The 26,503-nt window shown below is 39.8% G+C and overlaps 1 protein-coding gene across 18 annotated transcripts in view; it reads right to left on the bottom strand.

Annotated features, from left to right (window-relative positions):
* Nucleotides 1-26,503, bottom strand: part of ARHGAP26 (Rho GTPase activating protein 26) — a 419,433-nt gene that overhangs the window by 135,311 nt on the left and 257,619 nt on the right. For all 18 annotated transcript variants that reach the window (XR_013379692.1, XR_013379693.1, XM_077897670.1 and 15 more), the window contains 3 exons: nt 20,222-20,309; nt 18,497-18,555; nt 16,907-17,012 (listed from right to left, as the gene is read on the bottom strand). Coding sequence is in view for 16 of the 18 variants with exons in the window: in XM_077897670.1 (XP_077753796.1) it covers nt 16,907-17,012; nt 18,497-18,555; nt 20,222-20,309 (253 nt within the window). In the remaining 2 variants the exon portion in view is untranslated. The remainder of the gene's footprint in view (nt 1-16,906; nt 17,013-18,496; nt 18,556-20,221; nt 20,310-26,503) is intronic.

The following is a 26,503-nucleotide window of genomic DNA, read 5'->3' as shown; positions in this document are numbered from 1 at the left end:
CACTTATCTCAAAAAGATAAAACTGAGTGACAAACACAAAGCTGAAAAATGAGAATACACTCTGATACCATTTATGGAGATTACGACACACTCACAAATACCAGATAACTATATTTGGACACAAAAATTCGATTTTAAACTACCAAAACATAGTTCAGAAGGAAACACATTAAAGTTCATGTTAACTTTCCACTGGAGGGCAAAGGTAATGGAACTGGGGAGGAGCCAAAAGAAGATTTCAGTGTTAACATGAGAGAGAGAATAGGCCAAAATGTTACCTGTGATAGAAGTATATATTCATATGCATGCATAAATATATACATGAAAAATTATACAAAACATACAAATACATTCCAAGGCACGTTATATTCCAAATGATTTTTGTACATTTTGCTCTAATTTCCAACCTCCCCGCCACTCCCCCTCACCAAAAAAAAAGAGAAAATGAAGAGAAAGGGAAGGCATGTTTAGGAAATCACAAAGATTCCCTCACATCGTCTTGGAGTACTTTAAAAAATTCTGTATATGTCAGGGGCTGATAGCAGATGAAAGGAAAGAGAAAAAACAGTTAAAAAAAATAAATATAATAGTAACTTTAAAAAATACATCTTTAATCAATCTTATTTTTATTTTATTTTAAAGATTTATTTATTTATTCATGAGTGACACAGAAAAGAGAGAGAGAGGTAGAGACATAGGCAGAGGGAGAAGCTGGCTCCTCACAAGGAGCCTAATGCGGGACTCGATCCCAGATCCCAGGATCACAACCTGAGCTGAAGGCAAGTGCCTAACCACTGAGCCACCGCCACCCGGCATCCCTCAATCTTATTCTTAACAGCAGTTCCCAGACTTTGCTATAAATGCAAATTGCTTGGGGAGCTTACTAAAAATAAAATTCCCTGCCCTCTCTACTTAAATCCCCAACATGATTCAGGAGCGCCTAAATGGGGCCAGTGATATCCTTTTTATACAAAAACCAAACATCCTTAATATAGTAGAGTTAACCCATTTTAAATGTACTGAGGTACCATTAAAAAACAAAACTTAAAGCAAACGAAAATTGCAATTTTAATGTGAAAGTCAATTCTTCCTAAGTAGATAGCAGCGATTCTTAAAAGAAAATTTTAATTTTGAGGATAAACTAAAGTCATTCTTTCTATACAATGTTTATTTACATAGCTCTATAAAATATAAAAAATATATATAAAATACAGATATTTTATATAAAATATAAAAATATAAAATGTTGATCCTGTAACATAGCAGTAATTTTTATGTACAACTGAAACATTAATGTTGCTCTAGCTAAAATTATGACAACTGTGTTCTAGGTAACAATGAACTTTAATGCAATGATTATAGTGTTATAATTAAAAGTCACTAAAGTAGAACAATGCAGCTTTAAGCTATCAAGGTTTTGTTGTCCATTACCTAAGGCAGACCTCCTCTTCTCTTCCTGCCTTCCCCTGCAAAGTCAGGACAACCCACTGGAGTTCCCACAGTCCCCACCTCACACCTGGACAAGAGCACACAGATCCATGCTGTAGTTTACCTGTGGACGTGTCCACGTTCCCCTCTAGGCTGTTCCTCTTAACAGAAAAGGCATCATGTTCACCTTTGATACCTGTGTCTAGCACCGTATCTGGCACGCTACAGGCACTCAATTAGTATCTCTTGAATGAGTTAGCGTGTCTCAACAGGTTTTAGCTTGAAGACATCCATGGAAAAGGAGTCTCTAGCACAGAGTCGGCAGACCTGTTCTCTAAAAAACCAGACAGTAAATATCTCAGGCTCTGAGAGCCATGTGGTTTCTCTTGTAGTTTCTCAACTAACCAGTGTAACTTGGGGGCTGCCAAGGGTAAAACATAAATAATTAAGTGTGGCTCTGTTCCAATGAAACTTCATGAACACTGAAATTTGATTTTCATATAATTTTCATGTGTCATGAGCTATTCTTATTTTTCCCAACTATTTTAAAACGTAAGTAACCATTCTAAACTTATGAGCTATACAAAAATCAGCAGCAGGTTTTCTAACCCCTGTGCTAGAACATTTGGACAGAGATAGATAGGAAAAGCTCAGGATACTACACAGGCTGGAATAGACTGAGTAGAAGGACAAGAAGAAAGCAGTCTATGGCGGATGGGTGGACTCTCACAATACCTGAAAAGAGAATAAAAAGATACAATACAGAAAGAAAAAAAAGCGGAGTTTTGTTATTTTTCTTTTAAACTAGTTACAACATAACAGTGAAGTTCATATTGAATTAATTAAAGGCTAAGGAATTGAGAAAAAAATGATATATTAAAAAGTCATTAGTGATACTAGTTGGAGGGGAGAAAAGCCCAAACCTCTTCAGGTTAAAGTTTTACCACCATCTTCAGCACTGCTAAAACGTAATCTCCTTTGTGTCTGTTCCCCACTCTCAAGGAGAAACACAAATGAGCAGAGAAGCAGACAAAAGATTGGGAACAAAAGCAGACAAAGGGATTCTATCTCAGAATACCCAAGGATTGACTGTCCCATCTTGTCCTACCCAGCCTTGTGCATAAAATCATAGATATCTTAAATTTAAAGGGACTCAGAGTCACAGGGCTGCTCCATTCATTAAAAATAACTGTAACTCTAAATAGTACACATGATTATCTTATAAAAATTCAAAAACAAAGAAACCAAGAGGTGGTACCAGGGTGGTTCAGTTGGTTAAGCATCTGCCTTCAGCTCAGGTCATGATCTTGGGGTCCTGGGATCTAGCCCTGAGTCTGGCTCCCTGCTCAGCGAGAAGTCTGCTTCTCCCTCTCCCTCCGCTCTTGCTTCCCACCCTGCTCATATTCTCTCTCACTCTTTCTCTCAAATAAATAAACAGGAGAAGGAAGAGGAGGAGAAGGAAGAGGCAAAGAAGGAGGAGGGGGAGAGGGAGGAGGAGGAAGAGGAAGAAGAGGAAGAAGAAACAGCCAAGAGAAAATAATAGTTAAGATACTTGTGGACAGTTCCTTCTAGAATGTTTTTCTTAACTGCACTGTGTTTGTGTGCTTTCTCTTCTAAATACAGAAATAATCAGCATTTTGTAAACAAAGAAATCTAAGATTTGGTAAACTTCCAATTGTGCCTAAATGAACTATAAAAACTTAGGCACTGGACATCTTATCTTTTGGGTCAATGCTCTCTCCTACCACCTCCTAACAGAAATAAATAATATGCATCTTGAATAAGTGCCTTTTACATAGCAGGTGCTCAATAAGTTAATACATACTGAAATGAGTGATGCCAACAGTGCTGTCCCATTTCTTGTCAGTCCAGCTCTGTCCAAGCTAGCCTTTCAGAGATGTTCTTTATTATCAAAAACACCAAAGAGCATAGCTTTCAACAGGCTGCCAAATCCCAAAGACCACATGGATACAAGGACAGCCTCCTTTAATAATAATAACTAGCATGTAACTTAGAATTTCTGCTACTGAAAAGTGCTTTGCTTTGGAATATTTCCTCTTGGCTTTATTTTTTAAATGAACCATTATTCTCCTCCTTTATGGATTTATTCACGAGGGATGCATTTTTGGATTCTTCCCATGTCCTAAGGGGGAGCATTAGAAGGACCAGTAAGTATCAAGACATTTACTAAGGTTTGCCTTAATTTTCAACTGAGTAAGATCAGACTCAACCATGACTAAAGCAATTTCTGATGGGCCTGTTCATGTCCAGAGTCACGGTGCATTAATGACACAACAAGGAAAGGATAATCTAGGTTTTGCCAACATTCTCTGCTTCATTAACTGTCTGGCTAGGGCCAGGTAGAAGGATCCTGTGAGATATTTCCAACTATTTTGGAAGAAAACCTTGTATCTGGGCAGCAAGCTAAGCAGGTTAAGTGGCAGTTCTAGTGAGAAGGGAAGTAGAGTTCTTAAAAAAGCAAAATGTCAAGGTTATCTCTCAAAAGTATAAGAAAACCTGATTAGCTAGCCAGACTGAGAAGCTTGCTTAAAATGGAAAACTGCCACTTGTCTGGTGACTTAAGGGAACGTGTTTCAATGATCCAGTTCTGAGGGCTGAAGACCGAGCTAGCACCTTCCTCCATCAGATTCCACTGGGGCTGACCCTAGGTCCAGGGCACACCTGAAGACATGCTCTGAAACGAGGTGCAAGGCTTCCATGAAGTGCTAGCTTATGCAATAAGTGAAACACACATTCTGGGGGAACTGAGCTGTGTAATCAGGTATTAGAGAAATATTCGAATGCTATGTCTGCTGTTTTTATCATTATGATGGCCCCATCTCCTACATAGCAATGCATAACAGGGTTCTCCAAGAACTTACAAGATCCACCACAGAATTAATATTTGTGCCAAGGTCTGATGCTTTCAATATACATTGGGAATCCCTATGGCAAAAAAAAAAAACTGTTTCAGCAAATACAATGAATACCTGAGCCATGTAGGTGCCCCTGAAAGTTGGGACTTTCAGTGAGAACACGGGGTAACCCTAGCCTGGCACCCTTTGAATAATGGCATCCAGTTTTCCTTTGATTGTCCCTCTCCTGTTATATGTGGTCCTAACAAGAATGTCCTTTGAGAAACCAGAGAACCTTCTATTGCCTCACCAGAGAATTGGGTAAATTACTTAAGAGAGGCCATTACAAGTCTCTTTAACTAGGAACGTTAACCTTCAGTAGAATCCCAAGAGGATAAACGTGGTCAGAGCTGAGATATTCCAAAGGCAGTACTTCAAAGGGGCTACACCTATGAGTTCCCTGGTTACGTTCCACCTCTAATTTTATTTATGATTCAACAAATATTTATGAGTTCCTCCTATTATGTACAAAGCGCTGTTCTAGATGCTAAGGATATAGCAGTACAGAAGCAGATGGAAATCTCTGACTTCAGGAGTCAACATTTCAGTGAGAAGAAAACAACAATAAGCAAGTCAAATATACAGTATATTAAATAATGATACATGCTATGGAAAAAGTTAACCAATGCTATTGGATAGGTAGCACAAGGGCTGGCAGTTACAATCTCCGAGCAGGACCTCGCTGAGGAGGGCAAGGAGGGAAGACAGATCAGGACTAAGGACAGAAGGGCTGGGACCTGGGGCACAGCAAGAGCTAAAGAATTCAGAACTAAAAAGGAGCAGCCAGGAAGAGGAGAAGGAGGACAAGCAGGAGAATGTGGTATCCTGGAAGCCAGATGAAGAAAGCATTTCAAGGAAGAGGGAGTGAGAAACTGTGAAATCCTACAGAATGATCAGAGAAGGGAAGTCTGAAACTGATTTAGCAACACCAACATGACACTTTTCAGTGGAGGAGTGGGTATAAAAAGCCCAAGTGGAGTAGGTTCAAGAGAGGATTTGGGAACAGCAACACAGACAACTATTTGATAGATTCTGCTGAGAAGACCACATAGAAATGGGGTGGGATCTAGAATGGGATGCAAGATAGAGAAAGGTTTTTATTATTTTTGTTTTTCATTTGTAAAGGATCACAGAAATTACAACATGTGCTGATGGGATAGTCTCAGCAGAGACTGAAAAGTTTATAATGTAGGATAGAGGGAGGAAAATTGTTGGAGCCAAGTCCTTATAGATGCAATCAGGAATCAGCTGTAGTGCCCCAGGGCAGGGAACGGCTTTAGGTACAAGCACAGGACTGTTCCTCTAGCACACATGGAAGAAATGCAGAAACACAGGCACATGTGTGGTAGCTTCTGGAAGTTCTCCTAATTGTATCAACTTCCTCAGTGAAATAAGAAGCAAGATCTGAGATGATCTAAAAGAGTAAGAGTGAATGCTGTAGGAATATGTAGCAGGACACCAAACACATAAAGGCCCTTGAAGTTGCTTTCCAACATCTGATGGTTCAACTCTACTTTCAAATCTATGATTGACCCAGAAGACTTCCAATAAACTCCATTCTTTTTTGTATTAGCCGCAGTTGACTTCTTTTGTTTCCAATCAATAACCTAATATACCAATTCTTTCCTGAGGCCTAGAGTTATGCCATGTTCTCACTAAAAGTCCAATTTTTAGGGGCACCTGGGTGGCTCAGTCAATTAAGCAACTAACTCTTGATTTCAGCTCAGGTCATGATATTAGGGTCATGAGGTCTAGCCCTGTATAGGGCTCTGTGGTTAGTGAGGACTCTGCTTGAGATTCTCTCTCTCCCTCCTTCTTCCCTCTATCCCTCCCCTCACCCCCACATTCTCTCTCTCTAAATAAAATCTTTATTTTTTAAAAAGATTTTATTTATTTATCCATGAGAGACACAGTGAGAGAGACAGAGACATAGGCAGAGGGAGAAGCAGGCTCCCTGCAGGAAGCCCGATGTGGGACTCAATCCCAGGACCCCAGGATCATGCCCTGGGCCAAAGGCAGACGCTCAACTGCTGAGCCACCCAGGCATCCCAAAATCTTTATTTTTTAAAAAAGATTTTATTTATTCATTTATTTGAGAGAGAGGGAGAGAAAGAGAGAGATTGAGAGAGAGAGAGAGAGAGAGAGAGAAAGAGAGAGAGAGGAGAAAGAACAGAGGAAGAAGGATAAGCAGACTTCATGCTGAGTGCAGAGCTTGACATGGGGCTCAATCTCAAGCCCCTGAGATCATGACCTGAGGTGAAATCAAGAGTCCAATGCTTGGGACACCTGAGCATCTGCTTTGGCTCAGGGTGCAATCCCGGAGTCCTGTGATTGAGTCCCACATCGGGCTTCCTGCATGGAGCCTGCTTTTCCCTCTGCCTGTGTCTCTACCTCTCTCTGTGTGTCTCTCATGAATAAATAAATAAAATCTTAAAAAAAAAAAAAGAGTCCAATGCTTAAACAACTGAGTCACCAAGGTGCCCCAAATAAATTCTAAAAAAAAAAAAAAAAAAAAAAAAAGGCATGACTTTCATAAAATAGTGATCCATTGTACCAAATCCTGCTACCCCTAAATGCATAGGAAGACCAGCTTCCAATATACCAAAAAGCCCAACGATTTGAGTTCCTTTCCCATCAACTGCACAGAACCAAGAAATAGTGATTTACATTTATAATACCAAATTAGAAACACTAAAGCAGTATGCTAAACTACTTAAAGAAAAACATGTCCACTCATGTGAGAAAGCAGAAAAGACAGATACCAAAATTCAAATTGTCTGACAATTTCTTCAACCCCTCTTCTGAGTTAAGCTGCACGAGTGTCTACCAGGACAAAATGAAGATGAATACACATACAGCTGTCCTCAGAGTGCAGATTAATCCTTCAATACAGATTTCAGTAACTCAGGGAGGGAAATACATGTCAAGAGTACATGACAGGGTAACCCGGAGGCAGAGGCAAGGGGAGAACTGTTCTACAGTGGATGGTAATGTTTAGTCTGGGAATGGCATCCGAGAAGGCAGTCAACTGAGGAACAATGAAGGACAGTCAGACTCTTTCACAAAGAGAAACATTTTGAAGATCACAAAGATGAGTGGAAATTTCCAGGCCACATAGACTAAGATGAATCTTCATGATAGAACGTGTCATTCCCCTCCAGGAAATTAATAGTTATTAAACTGCAGTAGAGACTGCTGCTTGTGAGATGAAATCAGCTTGCAGCATTAAGAAGCAGGAGGGTGAAGGTGAGTAGTTGCTAACCTTCCACAGAAATCAGCCCCACATAGCTTCTTTCAAACAGGTGTACTGCTCTATGGGGCATTTGACTCATGAAGAGCCCTTAACACTCACAGGGCAGTGTGAAGCTTGGTATAAGGTATGACCTGAAAGCAGGTATTAATGGACTCTTTTGTCCAGATGATCCTGTGCTGGCACATCCCTTGCTAGGAAGGGTGAGAGCAATGGTCAGCCCTTTGGGCCAAATGAACACAAATTGCCAAGAAAACAAGACCAAAGTAAAAATAAACACATGCACACATAAAAATCCAAGTGGATAAGAGCTATGTGTACTGTGTGTTCAGCATCAAGCCCTAATGGTTTTGCTCACCAATAATGGAACTATGAAGAAAGTCCCGTTCCCTGAGTAAGAATGACTTGTTCTGGTTTAATTGCTTCAATTCTATTTTCCCTCACTTCCTAAGGCATGGCTCCATGATCCTCCTTCCTCCAGCCTCCTTAATCCTCCTTCCTCCTTCCTCCACCCCCTAATTCTTCAAACAATTATGGAGGGTGTACTATTTGCTGGACACTCTTCGAAGAGCTCCATGTGGATTAATTCATTTAATCCTCATGATAACCCTAAGAGGGGTGCTATTGCTGTCTCTAGGTTTCCCAGAAAGGAGAGAAAAATAGGTGGAGGCTTTTATATTTTACTTCTATATACTTAACTAGGGGGTTCTCACGGGGGGAATGAGGCAGAGAAGCTGGCCTGGTTCAAGCACCAGCACTCGGCTCCATCTCTTGGGACCATCCCCTGAGCAGCTAAGGACTGCTGTTTGGAATGTCCAGCTCCTACCTCTCATTAGTCAAAGGTTTCTCCTCCGAGTTTTTAAAAATATCCCTCTTGCTTCCAGGTTGTGCATGTGTAGATGCCACTTTGTGTCACGCCTCCCCGGGGTGGGAGGCAAGAGGCAGGAGGCACCTGGGACAGGCATGAGGTGACAAGTCACCAGGCTGCACCTGCATGAAGCAAGGTGCAGGCCACACAACTGGTTCCTCGCAGTGCTGGCTGAAATACAACATGCCAAGAGAATCTCATGTGCTAACTTAAAAGTTTCTGATAGTATTGTTTGCTCTCCGTTTTCACATGAGGAAACTCAGGCATAGAGAAATAATTCACGTAAGGTGACAGAGGGAAAAGACCAAGACCAGGCAGTCTGGCCCAGAAATGGTCATTTCATCACTGTGCTCTGAATGATGAACTGAGACTACCTAGAAGTCGGCCAGCTGCCTCACTGCAGCTGCCGGGTTTGAGACACAATAGTTGTGAAGAACTGGTTAGGAAACCGATAAGTAAAAGAAGGTAAGTATTGCAGATAATGCTCACCATTCAATGCATAGGATGCAACAAGGGAGGGCTTCAGGGCCCCCACACAACGTGAGTGAATCAATCACTGCTGTGCTGCCAAGAGAGAATTTAACGAAATCAACCCTGGGGCTAATGCCTGAGAACTATGGCTCATCGGAGCAGAAAGAAGTGAAATGGGGACTAAAAAGGCGTGAGAAAAGATAAAGGAAACTAAGAGCTGGTTTTTTTGAAAAGATAAACAAAAGAGATGAAAACTTCAGCTAGACTCACCAAGAAGAAAAAGAAAAGATGATTCAAATTTGGAAATGAAAGAGGCTAAAGAGGAAAGAAAAGAAAGGAAAAAGAAAAGAAAGAGAGAAAGAAAACGTGGCTGTGCCAAAAGATGGCAAAGAAGAAATGAAGTCATGTTCATGCCAGTTAATGCCCTCGCTTTTATAACACCCTACAATAAATGGGGGCAGCCACTGAGCAAGGAAAAGATAGCATTCTTCTCTCTTTGCTCTTCCTAGAACTTGAGAGGGAACCCAATGGCTGACTGTGGGTTCAGAAGAGGAAGAGGTACATCAGAGAACAGGAAAGTCACTGAAAACACTGAACCAACAGAAGTGGAACAACTCCGTGCAAACAGAAGACCCAAATCAAAGGCACTCCAAGGCGGCTGAGCATTAACAGCTGGAAGCCAAGCATTTCCCCTTGGAGAATGGGTGTTTCTTAGGTTGTGAATGATTTAGTTCTTTGAATTCAGAAATTTTGTTGATTTTTTTTTTAGAGCAAAAATTTGAACTGGTATCTTTCCTTCTCCTAATCCTACAGGCTGAAAGCTCACAGAACAGAACAGAGAAATTCTTTTTTTTTTTTAAGATCTTATTTATTCAAGTGAGACACACAGAGAGAGGCAGAGACACAGGCAGAGGAAGAAGCAGGCTCCCTGTGGGGAACCTGACGTGGGACTCGATCCCAGAACCCTGGGATCACGCCCAGAGCCGAAGGCAGACACTCAACTGCTGAGCCACCCAGGTGTCCCAAGAAATTCTTAAGTTGAAAGTAAGTGAAGATCTGGCAGCAAGGCTAAATAACAATTGAGTTCTGATTTTTCTCTACGTTTCCATTAATTTAAAGTGCTAAGTTGCCTGTTTTCTTTAAAATATGTAGTTGTCCTCTTTGCAGGGTCCCTTTAAATAGATTTTCCTTTGACTGTGCCAAAAATAGCTAGAGGAGGTCCTTTGAGAATCCCATTCTTAGTCTTAAAAAAATACAGTCTCCTCCCCAGCCCATACACATAAATGGGCCTGGCAACACTTCTTCTTACTTCTTCCAGGGACCTCTAATTTAACAGAAATAATAAATATTTCAGGGGAAAAAACCACAGTTCATCAGAGAAATAATTCTGCCAAGCCCATTTCTGCTTGTTCATTAATTATGCGATCACTCAATATACAGCCCCTCTTTTGGGACTGGCAGATAGGCAGCCCAGGTGCTGAAAATCCAAATGCCCACTCCATGGCCAGGCAGGTAGGGAGCATAAAAGAGGTGGGCCAGACGCAAGGGACAAAAGGGACAGCTAGGATTTGGTACACTCAAAGAGGCATGCCCAGGGGGTTAGGGTGTGGCCTCTACTGAGTTGCAGCCAACTGTGAGCAAGGAGATCTACATTTTTTCAAGGAAAATCACCCTCGTTAAAAATGCTGGAAAGCTGTCCAAATTCTAAAACCGGCAACATGTGGAACAACAGCAAACAGAATGCGTGTATGTGCTACTCTGGCTGGAGGCCCTTGTTTGCAACCTCTAAAGTAAGAAACAAAAGATAAAGGAAAACAGACTGCCTGTCTCTCCCCTGGGAGTTTACAACCTAATAGGAGTAAGAAGATAGACATTTGGTGAATTGTCTGTCTCACAAGGTGCAATGTGATACCTGCTAAAAGGAAGAAATGAGCAAAGGCTATGGGGAGTTGAGGAAAGCGAGAGGGAACTTGAGGCAGAAAGGATTCTTGTAGTGAATGACATCTGAGCTGGGGCTAAAGAATGAGGTAGACTTTGGCAGGCAGAGACTGGGACAGACCATTCCAGAAACATGAACTGCAAAAGGTAAAAAGAGGGGAGTCGGAGAAAGAATGTTTGAGAAGTGGTCAAGAGACTTCATGATCCTACTTGATAAATATGCATGAGTGTTTACATGTGCCACACAGTAGGGATGCAGATGTGATCGTGAGGGGACATAAGATGAGGCAGCTAAGTGAGAGAGGGCCCAATCCAGATGAGGCATTGGAGGCCATACCCTGAGTTTTATCTTTAGAGCAATGGAAAAGCTTCCTTTGAATTTTTTTTAAGCAATTTTTTTTTTTTTTTTTTTTGAATCACATGTTGAGATCTGCAGCATTCCAAGTTCCCCGGCTGCAGAGCATGCGTTCTGTGGCCTGGAAGGGAGCCAGAGCAAGCTGGGAGGAGGCCTTTGCAAGCAGTCTGGGAAAGAGCTGATGCCAGCTTGAACTAGGGAGGTGGGTAGATTTAAGAGGTAGAAAAGGGTTAAAATCACCAGTATGATCAGTTCAGGGTAGGATTTGGTGAAGTAGAAGCCAAATGGGACTAGAGAATGTAGTACAACATGGCTCCATGGGGGTACTGGAGCATATCACCAGTGGCCTAGCAGCCAAGCAATTCTGCACCAGCAGCAGCGAGTGTCCAGTGGTTACTAGAGAAGAGTAAGGTTTAAGAGCCAGGGTGTATGGCCGAGGGAAGACTGCCAGAGAAGCTCACAGGAGCTTTCCATCTTAGAAAGTCTTCATCTCAAAGGCACTGTTTTCTTTTAAATGTGCTTTGTAAAATTCCACAGTTATTTTACTTGGACTAGTCTTGAGGGCAAGGAAGTAACTAGCTCTTCTCATGTTCAATAGCTCATAACTAAACTAAATCTTAGCCTTTAGACTTAGGATGGAAGAACAAGGAATACTAGAATATCTTTAAGATATATGTTAATGCCAAATATCCATGCCCACTTCCTTTTATTTTGACCTTTTCTTAAGAATTTCAGAGAATGCTAGTTAACCATCAAAGTCCATCCTCTTTGTTGGAAGTCCTAGCAAGGACTTTCCTTATAACCATAGGCATTTGTACATGAACCCAATTTATGCTCCTTCTAGCTCATTAAGGAAGTATGAAGTATTCCTTCTTGATTGGTAGGAATGCCTGGAAGTACTCATACTCCAGTCACAGGAAGGTGAAAACAGCCAAGCCACTAGAGGTTCAACTCTTGATAACTTGTGACAATGGAGTCTATGTATTTTGATAAGGTCTCACTTATATGCCAAGTATTTGCCCCATAATATTTTTTTTATTTCTGCAATCTACAAAATTTTGTCATTTTTTACAAAGCCACAAGTAACAGATCATCCAAATAAACATCAGACAAATGTGTAATAAAAAGAACAATAGGAATCAGCAAGTGGCAATGAAACTAAAGTTGATTTTGCCCTCCTCATTTCTCTCTCTCACCTTCCACCCCACAAATCTTACAATTTTAGTGTATGCGTGTCTATATGGAAGATGTATTCTTCCTGCTTCTCAAATTAGCCTATTTCTCATGTCTTAATCAAGTTAGCACACCACGTGAAGATCATTCAATAGACTTAATGCTCTCTGTTGAATCTTACTTTGTCAAGACGATTTGCAGTAAACACTAGGCACCGCTTACTCAGAGCTCTGCTTTTATACTGATTTCAGGCCTCCCACCAGTGGCCAAGGGAAGTCCAGTTCAGTGTAAAAAATCATGGTGGCCCCATTCCCCTTGTTGGAGATTGCTTCAAACCAGTAAGATGTGATGGGAAGTCTGCTGGAGAACTTCTGGGAAAAATACCATCACAGCTCTCAAAAAAGAGAAGCAAATAAATAATGCTTTTTCTGCCTCTGGACAACCACAAATGTGCAAGGATGCAATGTAACATCTTATGACCCTGACCTAGCCAGCACAATGACACTGGCTGGGAGCAACACCATAGAAATAACCTGAGTACTTCATGAGCCAAGAAATCAACCAACCCTCAGGGCTGATTCTGTTGTAATGAGAAACAGATTCCTTTATTGTTTAAGCCATTTTGAATTGGATTTTCTGTTTCTTAAAGTCCAGAGCATCCTAAATGATACAGTACCTCTTTGTAGAAGAAAAGGGCTGTACCCTTTTGACAACATCCTAGCAACAAAGGAATAGTTGCTTCAAAAAAGAGAAGACTAAGATTGATTTCTCAATGTTTTGGGAAAACCAGCTGTGAAAAGGTATTTTTAATAGCCATTCCTAAAGTATGGAGAGTCCTTTGAAATCCTCCCAATGCAGCATAAACATTGTAATAAAATGACGATGAGCCACTATGAATGGTATGCGTGGGGATATGCAACATACTTGGAGTCATCATAATATGTAAACATTAGGAAACTACCATGAAATTTGTCTTTATTATTCATCTACTCTTATCTCCTTCTACAATTATAATACTGGGATTTTTTTCCCTCTCCTCCACCCCTTTTACCTTATGAAAACACACAATTAGATAATTACAAGGGAACTCAGAAAACTGAGGCTCAAAGAGGTTGACTAATTTCCACAAGATCTCAGAGCTAACTGGGGACCATTTTCTTTATTATTAAAAATGCTTTATGCATGATTTTAAACCAAACCATTTGCTAAACACTCAATTTAATGTAGTGTTAAACTGTAAAGATATGAGAAATCAAAACTGGGTGTTTTCCTGTAATTTGAGTATGAAATCTCCTTTTTTAATTCACTGCTTTGGGCTTCCTTGTCCTATTTCTAATACCTTCCTAAATCCCAATCCTTTCCATTCATTACCATTTCTCTCTCCTAGAAAATCCCTGCATAGGCCCCATTCTCCAGGCCAGTGGTTCTCAAAAGACTATTCGGATCATGGCTACCTGGGAAATAAACCAGACATGCAGATTCCCAAGGAGAGTCCAATTTAGTAGGGCAGAGGTGAGGTCCCCAATGTGAACTGTAAACAAACACCCTAAGCGAGTCTAACTGTGCTCTGAGGCACATGACTCCAGATTGTATACTAGATTCCAGGATCCAAATAGAAAACATCTAATTATCATAGTAGATTTAAGCTGGAACAACAAAAATATATGCATAGTTGCCTATAATTTTTATGTTCCCTCTGAGATCTGAAACAAACCCAAGAGCTCTGTGATTTGGATGCACCCTGGTAATCATTTGCTTGGAGGCTTTGAGATTTTATCCTTTCCCTCTAAGACTTTTTTTCTCTCTGAATGCATTTCTACTTGGGATTAAATATAAAATGCTTAACTCTCTCTCCACAGCTAAAATAAATCAATTTTGGAAAGAGCATTTAAAGAATGCACAATACGAAATATCTTCCCTTTGAACCAGAGGAATGAGAGATACACAGGGCAAGCACGGTAGGTAATGAGAGAAGTGAACACAGGTTTTCCAGCAGATCTAGCCCTGAAACCAAAACTTAGGAAGGAAGTTGACCATTAAGTAAGTGGACCAGAGGAACAATAGATCAGGTGTATCAGAGGGTAAGTCTGAAACTGAGAAAACTGCAATCAAACAAACCCCTTACCCCAAGTCAACTTTCCCTTCCTGGTCAATTTTAAAATAGGCCAGTGCTGTAAATGAGAATATACCATTTAGGTGGAATCTTAGAACTCCTCTGAGTGCCTAAGCATTTTTTCAGAACTAAATAAATACTCCTTACTGGATTAAGTAATGCTCATTTATCCCCATCTCCTCCAAGACACTTTTAATCCTGATCTTCTGAGACCAAGAACACAGCCTACTGTGAACTTAAGTATGTGTGTTATAATATCAGTTCCGACCAACTCACACTACAGTCTCTATGTAGATTTCTTAAGGATTACATAAACAACCTCATAGAGCCAAAGAACCAAAGAAAATCATTGTGACGTATCAAAGACAAGACATAATGCTCCATAAATGCTATACTATAAGTAATCCAGCAACAAAGTTGGTTTAAATTTGTTAGAAGGCAAAAAGCCAAGGTCACAGCTGTCACTTACATACTCCAGTTGTACTCCTGGTTAGGTCAGGGACAAAGATGACCTGAATTTAATCAGGTTTGGAACACAAAGGTAGAGAAGAGAGAGAAAGTAAACTATCCCCCAGGAGATAAATAGGCTCTATTGTTTAAGATGTACCTCAATAGTTTTCAATGTTTGTTTGTTTTTTTAATCTTCTTTCTCCTCTTTTAAGATTTCTAACAATTCTCAGAGCACTTTAAAAATGGGCCGAGGCAGTACTGAGTCTGCTGGATCACCATTTACTCTTGGTCATGTTCAGTCCAGTTAAACTCTCATCACAGCTTCACAGCTTGAAAAGCCCACTGCTCTCAGCTGGTTCCTAAGCCTTCTCTTCCAGCTGCTCCCAGGTGGCTCAAAACCTAGTGGCCATAATACAGCAGCCATGAGCATCCCCACACATACTTGGCTGGAATATGTACCCAAAACTTCCTCTGTTTCGGTAAAGGCCCTTCAAGTGTGTAAAGTTTTGTAACTAAGATCTAAGCCAGCTTTTCTATTGAACAAATGCCTAACTGAGTTGTGTAGAATAGGCACCAAATCGTCATCTCAGAGCATCCGGAGTTACTTTTTAGACCCAGTTCTCATTATTTTAAACACCCTTCATCAGGATTCTTTGACATTTTTTTGGGTATTCTCCTTGTAAGCTTGCATGTTCTCTGCTATGCTTAATTGTTTCTGAACATGCAGTCCTGATACCATGCAGCAAAAACAAACAAACAAACAAACAAAAAAAACACTTGACCAATAACAAAGCAATCCTTGGCTCTGCCTAATTGCTTCTGATCAACATGTTAAACACTCTTGCTTCTTCACAATTAAGATCTATAGAAATCTTTATGGTACACATATACTCTCTCTCCACAAGGTAGTATCAACATGCTTGGTAGAAATATGAAAACAAACCATTGTAATCTTCCTCAGCTGACTATCAACCTACCCCAAAGAAATGACTTAATAGCATGAGAAAAGTGTGGGTAAGGGCCAAATGTTTAACATACCAATCAATTCAGTAGAACGTATGGCTTAATGGTTTAAGTTATATATATAGATTATATTATTATATTATATATATATATTATATATATATAATATATATATATTTACTCCAATCTCCAATCAAGAAGATTCATCAAAGTCAGTGGAAGGTTAGAACATATGCATATGTAGTCACTGACACAGCAAGGAAAGTCAGAAAGGCCATTACCAATAGGGTCCAGCAATAGTAAATACACAAAAATTCAAAACCATTCCAAGAGTAAATATTCTTAGCAGGACAATTAGGCCCAATGCTGAATGCTTTGATTATCTCAGAGGGTAAGTAGGAATTTGTCAAAGATAATTTCTTTATTCCCTTGGCTTTAATACATTTAACTTTTAAAAGTACTGACACTGCAGATAAAAGGGAGCCTACTATGCATATCTGACTGATGAAGAAATTAAGGAGTTAAGGGGTCCATGACTTGTCCAGGGCTCATTAAGTAGCTTGGTATGAACAGAGTCAATTCCAGAACCTAGGCCTCTTTACTCCAAATCCCAGGTCTGAAAACTCACAACATATTTCTATTTGTCTCTGATCCCCACAAGAATATAGAACTCCTGAAAACTCTGCCTAGTGACCTGGTTATCATGACATTTTGGTCACCACAAAAGTAAAAGCCCTCTGAACTCTCTGTCTGGTGACCTGGTATCATGGGTGCTTTCCCAGTCTCCTCTGTAAGGACCATGTGGCATTTGCTGCTGTTATCCACTGCAGTTAACATTTCACACATTTCTTTCCTAAGCCTCCAGCATTCCTGATGCAATAGTGGGAGATGGAAACCTGAGCAGAACTGTGAGACCAGCTTTAGCGCTAAGACATGATCTTTCTAGGGGTGAGAAGAGGGCAGCATTCAATCTCAAACCTACTTTGCCAAGTGGTTCATGAGCAGCTGTAACATCTGCCTATTTTTCTCTGGAAGCCGATGAACAAGGCTGTGGATTTCAGAGACCCGAGATTCCTGGTTTTCCAGCTCTGCAAAGGAAGGAAGGAGGTAGTATTTGATCAGTGTCACAGCCAAATTAGATTACAAAACAAAATCAAAGGAAACTAAACGTTGGGCACTAACAGACTGAAGATTTCTTAAAGGTTTAAGATCCTGCCCTATGGACTCCTGGCTAGATCTAAAAGCCTTTTTTAATGGTGCTTTCTGTAACAGTTCATTTAAAAAAATGACTGTCAAAGAATTCAAGCCAAAAGATGACGGGAAGAAATGGAGCCAGTCAACTGCACACTCAGAGCAGAAAGAAACTTGGGAGCAGCTGGCTTCCTAGAACGATGGCTTCATTTCAAGGAAGGAAGGAACTTTATGCACTTGTCTAATGATAAACAAATTGTACACGAACAACAGTACAAGGGTCTCAAATATCAAAACAACGTCTCAAGACAGCATCCAACAAATCAAAGGCAATGTTCAGTTGTTCTCAAGTCATGTGTGACAATCAACCAGCCCAGTAGAGGAAAGAAATGACTGATAAAATGTGTAAATCTTCCTGTCAACCTATCACCTCAATCAAACCCTATCATGGCTTGGTTGAATTTGGGTAAGCAGCTTCATTTCCCTGGGAGATACATTGATAGTGCTCACCATGCCTATTTATAGGACTGAGGTGAGGTTTAATTAGAGATTGGTTGCTATGGGTTTGGAATTTCTCTGAGAAAGAAATCACATAAACACAATCTTCACTACCAGCTTTCTCTCAAGTCTTTCTCCTCCCTCTTTTAAGGAGACAACTCTGAGAAGATAAGGCCACCAGAACATACTAAATTAAGCCAGGATAAATAAACTCTGAAGGCTTAAAGGAAGCAGAGGGAGCCACAGAGACTACTGACATAATAGCACTGTGGAGATTCATGCCAGATTTAAATCTGATGAAGAATCTTATTGCCTCTTACAGGAGGCCTGCTCCACGTAGACAGATTCCAGTATACTTCGGGTAGTTTGCACCTAATCCCCATGTATTTTAATACCAGTAATATGATGCAAGGGACCTGGATGATATAGCTAAAGAATGATCATAAGCTGTAAATGGAAGCCATGATGGAAAAAGGACTGGGAAGTTATATAAACGGTGTCATATTCAAGGAAACACTTCCAATGCTCAATTTAGGTAATGTGCGAAGTCTGATTCATTCTGCAAAATGCTACTCAAGGGCTGGAAAAAAACCCAAGGAGTTAGAACTCCAATAATCCAAATTAGAAAGCCTAAATTGCTTTTCTCTCCTCTCCCCACCCCCAAAACACACTTTTCAAGTTTTTCTCCTCTACTATAAATTCAATGTAGTAAAAGACCCTTGACAATCCCAGCTTGGTTTCATTTCTATTTTGTGTCCATCTCATGAGGTGTGTAGGTATTTACATGCAAAATACAAAGTATGAATTTGGGGATATTGACTTCTTTGAAATAGAAAAATGCATTTATTTCCCCCTTAAAACTCTGGAAAAAAACAAAACCTACTTGCTGCTTTGATGAAACTTCTTTGAAACTGGTACATCATGAGTGGTCCTGGAAGCATTCTGGGATAAAAGGATATACACCAGTCAGCTTAATAAAAATAATCAGACTCTCTAAATAGCAGCATAGATGCTGCCCAAGTGTATACAGAGAAAGATCAAGGGACACAATAGCAACTCAACTTAGTCCAACGGAGTTTCCCTTTTGAAAGGGTCCTGAGATTTCCTGTGACATTTTCATGCTCCTTCTTCTTTAAGGGAATGGATACAACTACGTTTCCTAGTTACAACTAGGAAAGTGCTAATGTGAAAGTCTAGCACAGACCAAGAGATTTCCTTTTCAGTCAGTGACTCACTCATTGACAAGAGCATTTTAAGATGTGTCTGAGAAAAAGGCAACTAACTAAACATTTGTAATTACCTGTGCTTAAACTCTTGTCTTCCCAGAAGCTTGTTATTTGAATCAGTTCATCTGGAGATGAGATGAATCTCACTATGAGAGATTTCTGTGTTTGTATGGCAAATTCACTACTGTGTGTAGCTTCAGAATGCCAAAGGGCTAGAATCCCTAACATTAGGCATGATATAATCAAATTTTATCTAGTTTTTAAAAAATGTTTTATACTTCATGTTTATTAATCATTAATATCAGCATGCAAAAATTAAGTGCTAAATACAAACTCCTGTGATACATTTTTTTTGTAAACTACAATGATAGTATATGGTATGACTGTTTAATCAATATGCTTAATGAGTATGTTTAACTGTAAACTTCAGCTTTTTTTCCTGACAGTCCAAATAATTACCTTCTCAACAGACTTTAAATTATGCTTGGCTCAGGTTTTATTTTACTCTCATCAGAACTCCTAATTCAACTCTTGATCATCACTTGCATTATATCTTACTCTTGACTTCAAGATCCTTCTATCAATTCTCTCAATAGCCAATAAAATCTGCATCACCAATTCCTTTTCTGGGCTTTTTTCCTCCTTTGTTTTTGAGGCAAGGGAATCTTCACAAAACCTGAACAAATGCTTATGCAATTCATGAGTACAGTTCTCCTCTTGGTTTGAGACTGGACCCTCACCTACCCTTCAAGTTCAAGTTAGTTTCACTTACTTCATGAAACTGACATGGAGCAGCTAAAATCATCCATTCCCCTAATAACCAAGGGAGGAACAGGGAAGTAGGAGTCATAGACCTACATTGTTACAAGATAAAGAGTCTCTCCTCCAATAAAGTATCATTTTCCTATATAAGCATAAGGAGTCCAAAGGAATTCCATTAAATTCTCATATTTAAGGACCAATATCAGCAATTTAGTCTATCTGTGCAATGCACAAAGCCATCAAAATACATAGAATATGTACGTAATCATGCATTTTCAACAGAATGAAATATGTGGTTCCTTGTTTTCTTACTAGAGTATTCAGAGATTTCAGGAAATACCATATTTTAAGTTTTATTAAAGGCTAATTATCATAGTAACTTCTCATAAAGAGCAAAGCCTTCTTGAGTCACTCGTGGCATCCCAGCACAACAGCAACCATTCAAGGATGAATGACTTACAAATGGTTTGACCAGCTGAGCTAATTGCACCCACACATAAGCTGTTTCCACATCTCAAACACCCACCCAACAACTCTCTGGAGCCTGGAAATAAAACTGCTTTCCTCCTGATTGCATGATAACAAGCTGGCACCCTGCCCTGCAAATGGAAAGTCCCTACCTTAGGTAGGTCTTCAAAGCACTGGTGATGGTCTTTATCTCCCATTCAGCACAGATATCGGTCTCTGTTTCAGAAGCTGTTTTGGGGTCTAAAAAGAAGAAATGGCAATATGTAAAGAGGAGCAGAAAATACAACTAAAAACCACGTACAGTACATAAAAGCATTCAGCCTCTCTATTAACCAAAGAAATCAAAATCAAAACAAAAAACAACACCTATGTTTTTGCTGGTTCAGTTAGGAATACAGTTAAAAATTGAAGTATCTATTGCTGGCAAAAATGTAGTGAAACTGATCCTCTCATAAACTGCTGGAGGCAAAAGAGATAAAATGCAAGTTTTGAAAAGCAATTTGGCAATATATATCAAGAGTCATAAAAATGTTTTTATATCCTTTGAAGCAGTAATTCCACTTCTCACAATCTAGCCTCAGAAAATTAAGATAAAGCAAGACCAAAGTTACATATCCCAGAAATGTTCAATACACACTTATTTTCTTTGTAACAACAGAAAAAAATTTAAAAGGACATAACCTAAATGTCCAATGATGGCAGAATGATTAATTTTGGTGTGTCTCCCTGATGGAATATTATATTGTATTTACATGATAATTCTATGTAACAATAAGGAAAATGGCCTGGATTATCATGCAATGCCAAGGAAAAAAACCCAAATAAACCGCTATTTGAAAGTTTATGAAAAACTTGTATGAACAAAGGCTGAAAGGAAATACTCTAAAACTAGAATAGTGGTTGAGTTAGAGGGGGGAAAACTATTTTTTTAATATTTTCTAAACTACGATGTGATTCCATTACTTTCATATGTACTTTTTAAATTGCCTTAAGAAGTGCAATGAACACCACCATAATTACACCGGCTTCTTATCATTTCTTCTTTTGTCTCCTCTTGTGTGGACTAGTCAACATGTATTTTAAATGTACATGTATTATAAAGGGAGAGATCACTCTTCTAAGTTTTTCCTCCCGGGCAGCACACAGGTAGGTGAAAATAAGAGGCAGAGGTTCAGGAATATGAACTACTTCACAAATCAACACAACCCCATTTCACTACTGACGAGGTGATCAAAATTGTGAAGTCTTTTTCAGCACGGTGAAGACAGAATCCAGCTTTCTCATGCACAAGACTAGTGATTTGCCTCCCAGCTCTCACTCCCATTTCTTTGTGCATAGCATCTCATGTTTTGTCAGGCTGCCCATCTTCTCCATACGTGCTGAGGGGAAGGCTGCATGCGTCCAAGGGGTGGGAAATGAGAGTCAGATCAATCAAAGCACAGCATCTCTCTGGCCCCATGGCTGGTTCAGGGACCCAAGCCAACTGGTTTAGAGGGAACTTCAGGACCTTTCTAGAAAATAGAGGAAAGGCTCTCCGCTATTTCCTTCTGGGTCTGTACCTGGAAGGATATCCAACTGCTCTGGATGCCACCATGGAGAGCCTAAAAGAGATGTCGGACAGACAAAGCCAGAAATGAGGGAAGCAGAAAAAGAGCTGGTCTTGACATGGGCCGAGCCCTTGTATCTCTCCATTCCTTTTTAATCATGTGAGCCAATAAATTCCTTTTTTCCCTGAGTCAGGTAAGGTCAGGTTTTCTGTTTTTTTACAATCCAGACAGATCTAAATAATACAGCTGGTAAACAGAGGCTGCCACTGGACTCTTTCTGGACAGTCTCAAAGAAAAAAGAAGTTCCTCCAGCAGAGTCAATAGCTTTTCAGCTGGAAAGGGAGAATGAGTCATATAAATATGAGACACAGAGAAAGACAGGCAGAGACATAGGAGAGGGAGAAGCAGGCTCCCCATGGGGAACCCGATGCAGGACTAGATCTCAGGACCCCAGGATTACACCCTGAGCCAAAGGCAGATAAATGCTCAACCAATGAGCCACTCAGGTGCCCCCATATATATATTTTTAAAGATTTATTTATTTATTTTAAGGGGAGAGAGTCAGAGGGAGAGAGAAACTTAAGCACACTTTGCACTGAGCATGAAGCCCCACACAGGGCTCGATCTAACAACCCTGAGATCACAGTCAGAGCTGAAACCAAAAGTCGGACACTTAACTGGCTGTGCCACTCAGGCACCCCCCTCCTTGATATGTGTTAGATGAGACAGAAAAGGCCCCGCCTCACAAAATGTTTGGCTCCTAAAGGCAGCACATGTAGGTGTTTGCAGGTGACCCTGGGCACTCATAAAATCTATCTTGTCACATGAAACAAACAATGAACAACTCAAAGAGTATGACTTTATTTCTAGGGTCACAGAGTAGTAAACTCCATAGAGTTCTATCACAGCAAATTTCTGGAAAGTCAACTCAAGTAAGATTCTCCAAATAACCAAAACCTCTGTCACTTTAATTCTTTTCTTGCTTTGTCATCTCTCACTCCCTTAATGGTTTCTTCTTGCAGAAGAGTATGTACCAAAAAACTTTGCTTAGCACGACCTTTTCCCCCTCCCCATCCCCGAGACACATGGAGAGCTGCCATAGTACTTGGTTCCTGGATGTGAGACAACTGTTACTGTACATTTTTCTGAGGAGCAAACCAACTTCTACCCAAGAAGAGTGAGCACAACGCTAAGCAAGCAGCAGTTGGCAGGTCTGGGAATTATGAACTGTCCCATGGACCACATTTAGCAAACTAATGATTAGCTTCCATTTATTCGGGCTCTGTAACCATAGGAATATTGTGTAACATTACAGAGAGGGGACTCAGATTACAGCTCGGCTAAAGGGCTTTTTATAGCACTGATGAGGCAAGGCTCAGAACTTGAGCACGTCCATTTTAATTCATTTAATATCCAAACTAAATTGAATACAGCCTCTCAAACCACCTCATTTTCAGAAAGTGCTGCCAATTTCCACACCTCTTACCGATGCTCCCCCTCACTTAGAGAAGCTCCCTGGTGGTGTCCAAATATGATGCAAAAACATAATTACAATTACCCTCTGAACTCGGTACATTTCTCCCCACCATATCACTTCACCATTGCAGTGCACAGTACAACTGACCGAAGCTAGAGGAGCAGGTAGCCTCTGGGTAGTGAGAAATGCATGTATTTCTTCATGAATCTATTCCCACATGAATTTGGAAAAATAGGAAACAGATGGAGGCAGTGGTAACAAGCGGAAATAGTCTCAGAAATATCACAATGTTTGGTCCCAAGATCCATCTAGTTCAATACTGTGTTGCTCATGAAAACACAAAGGACACTGCAGAGCAAATGATCAGGACTAGCCACCTACATACTCCTAAATTTCCTAAGAATACATTATAATTGTATGTAAATTCATTTTTTCTCTTTAACTGAAAAAACAGTATGTGCACATGGCAAAAAAAGTATTCAAGCAAAACAAGTAGATAAACATTAAAAGGTAAACCTTTCCTGTGCTAGAGGCAACTATTAATAACCATTCCATGTATGTGTATGCTATGTCTAACAGTGTATGCAAACACAAGCACACATATAAACACAGAGCTTTTTAAAAACATAAACACAAGTACACAATACATGTCATTTTGTACACTATTTTCATTTAACAGTATATTAAAGTGTTCCATAAAGCACATAAATCTACCTACCTCATAGTAGTACTTCACTGTATCATAATATCCCCATTAATGGAAATTAGGTTAGGTTATTTCCTGGGTTTTGCTATGATAAACAATGATATAAACTATTGTTTCCTTGTATATGTCTTACCTATAGAAAAAAATCCCTCAAAATGAAATTTCCAGTTTGAAAAGTACATACATTTTTAATTTGAAAGATATTCCTCAACTACCCCCAGAGGTTGTACCATTATATTTGAGAGTGACTCTTTCCCCAGATTCTTTTTTTTCTTTCCCCAGATTCTTGATGACAACATGTAAAATTTGATCTTAGCCAATCTGAGAGGCAGAAAAAAGTCCTGTTTTTAACTTCCCTTTTTTAATAAGGAGGAAAGTTGAGAATCCTCTCCTATTGTGCTTTAAAGTCAAATTTATGGAGTATACTCACCCTTTTTAAGCACACAGTTCCATGACTTTGAAACAAATGTATATAGTCACATAACCATCATACTTTTTTTTTTTTTTTAAGATTTATTTATTCATTCAGAGAGAGCGAAGAGAGAGGCAGAGACACAGGCGGAAGGAGAAGCAGGCTCCACGCAGGAAGCCCGATGCGGGACTCAATCCCGGGTCTCCAGGATCACACCTCAGGCTGCAGGCGGTGCTAAACCGCTGCGCCACCGGGGCTGCCCCATAACCATCATACTTAAAAGTCATTTCTATCACCATGAAAAAGGTATCCTGTATAACCAATCCTTTCCTTCTACCTCCTGCCCCTGGCAACCACTTTCACAAAGCATAATACTTTTGAAATCCATCTGTGTTTTTGCATGTACCAGGAGTTTGATCCTTACATTACTCCGTAGTATTCAATTTTATGGATATCCCACAATTTGTCCATCCATTCATCAGGTGATGGATATTTGGGTTGTTTCCCATTTTCTACTACTTTCTAAAGTACTTTCTACATTATGAATAAAGCTGGTAGAAATATTTACATACAGGTTTTTATATGGACTGTAATTTCATCACTTAGGTCAATACCTAGGGATCCCTGGGTGGCGCAGCGGTTTGGCGCCTGCCTTTGGCCCAGGGCACGATCCTGGAGACCCAGGATCAAGTCCCACATCAGGCTCCCGGTGCACGGAGCCTGCTTCTCCCTCTGCCTGTGTCTCTGCCTCTTTCTCTCTCTCTCTGTGACTATCATAAATAAATAAAAATTTAAAAAAAATACCTAGGAGTGGAACTAGGTAAAAATATGTAGGAGACGTCACATAGTAAGTATGTTTAACTTTATCAGAAATTGCTAAATGGTTTTCCAAAATAGTTGGGCCATCTTGCTTTCCCACAGCAACCTGACAGCTCTAGCTGCTTCACATCTTCATCAATACATGATATGGTTAGGTATCCAATTTTGAAATTTTAGTTATTCTAGTAGGCATGAAGGGATAATTCACTTTTTAAAATTTGCTTTTCTTTAATGACTAATGATATTGCTCATCTTTTCATGCACTTTGTGACCATCTGTGTATCTTCTCTGGTAAACTATTTAAATCTTTCACCCATTTTAAAAACTGAGTTGGAAAAAAAAACTGAGTTGGTTGTGTTATTACTCAATTAGTTCAGTTATTTTTAATACATTCTGAATACAATGCATTTATTAGATACGTATCTTGCAAAAGTCTTCTCATCTATAGCTTGCAATATCTTTTTCTTAGTATCTTTTAAAGAGCACAAGGTTTTTATGTGGATAAAGTTTAGTTTATCGGATTTTTCTTGTAGATTTCCTGATTTTTGTATTTTATTTAAGAAATCCTTTCTTTTTTTTTTTAATTTTTATTTATTTATGATAGTCACAGAGAGAGAAATAGAGAGAGGCAGAGACATAGGCAGAGGGAGAAGCAGGCTCCATGCACAGGGAGCCCGATGTGGGATTCGATCCCGGGTCTCCAGGATCGCGCCCTGGGCCAAAGGCAGGCGCCAAACCGCTGCACCACCCAGGGATCCCTAAGAAATCCTTTCTAAACTAAGGTGACCAAAATTTTCTAAGTTTTCTTCTATAAGTCTTAAAGTTTTAGCTCTTACGTTTAACAGTGTGATCCATTTTGAGTTAATTTTTATGTATAGTTTAAGATGGATTTTTTCTTCCCACATGGATATCCAATTATACATTCATTAAAATGACCATTCTTTCCCCCATTGAACTATCCTGACACCTTTATCAAAGACCAACTGACATATTTCTAGATGTTCTTGTCTGTTCCACTGATCTATATGTCATTCCTTAGGAAATAACCATGTGAGCTTGTTTTCCTTCTGTAAATATTAGTTGTATTGTTGTATTTTCTTTACTGTCTTTTTTTTAAGATTTTATTTATTTGAGAGTGTGAGCAAGCATTGTAGGGGGAAGGGCAGAGGGAGCAGGACAAGCAGACACCCCACTGAGAAGGCAGCCCAATATAGGGCTTGTTCCTAGGACCCCGGAACCATGACCTGAGGTGAAGGTGGGTGCTTAACCAACGGAGCCACCCAGGCACCCCATTAAGTACTGTCTTTAAAATCTTCTGGAGTCTTTCATGTTCTCCATCTCCATAACATCTTTGAGGTAAAAGTTTATAAACTATCCACTATATAAATCAGACTTTTCATTTACCCTATAAGTAATTCTTTCAAGATCAGATTTAATACTTAGCAATTTCATAAGCAAATTTGTAGTTTCTGA

The sequence above is a fragment of the Canis aureus genome, chromosome 5 (assembly GCF_053574225.1).
Source record: "Canis aureus isolate CA01 chromosome 5, VMU_Caureus_v.1.0, whole genome shotgun sequence".
Taxonomy (NCBI): Eukaryota; Metazoa; Chordata; class Mammalia; order Carnivora; family Canidae; genus Canis; species Canis aureus.
This window is presented reverse-complemented; position numbering and strand designations above follow the sequence as displayed.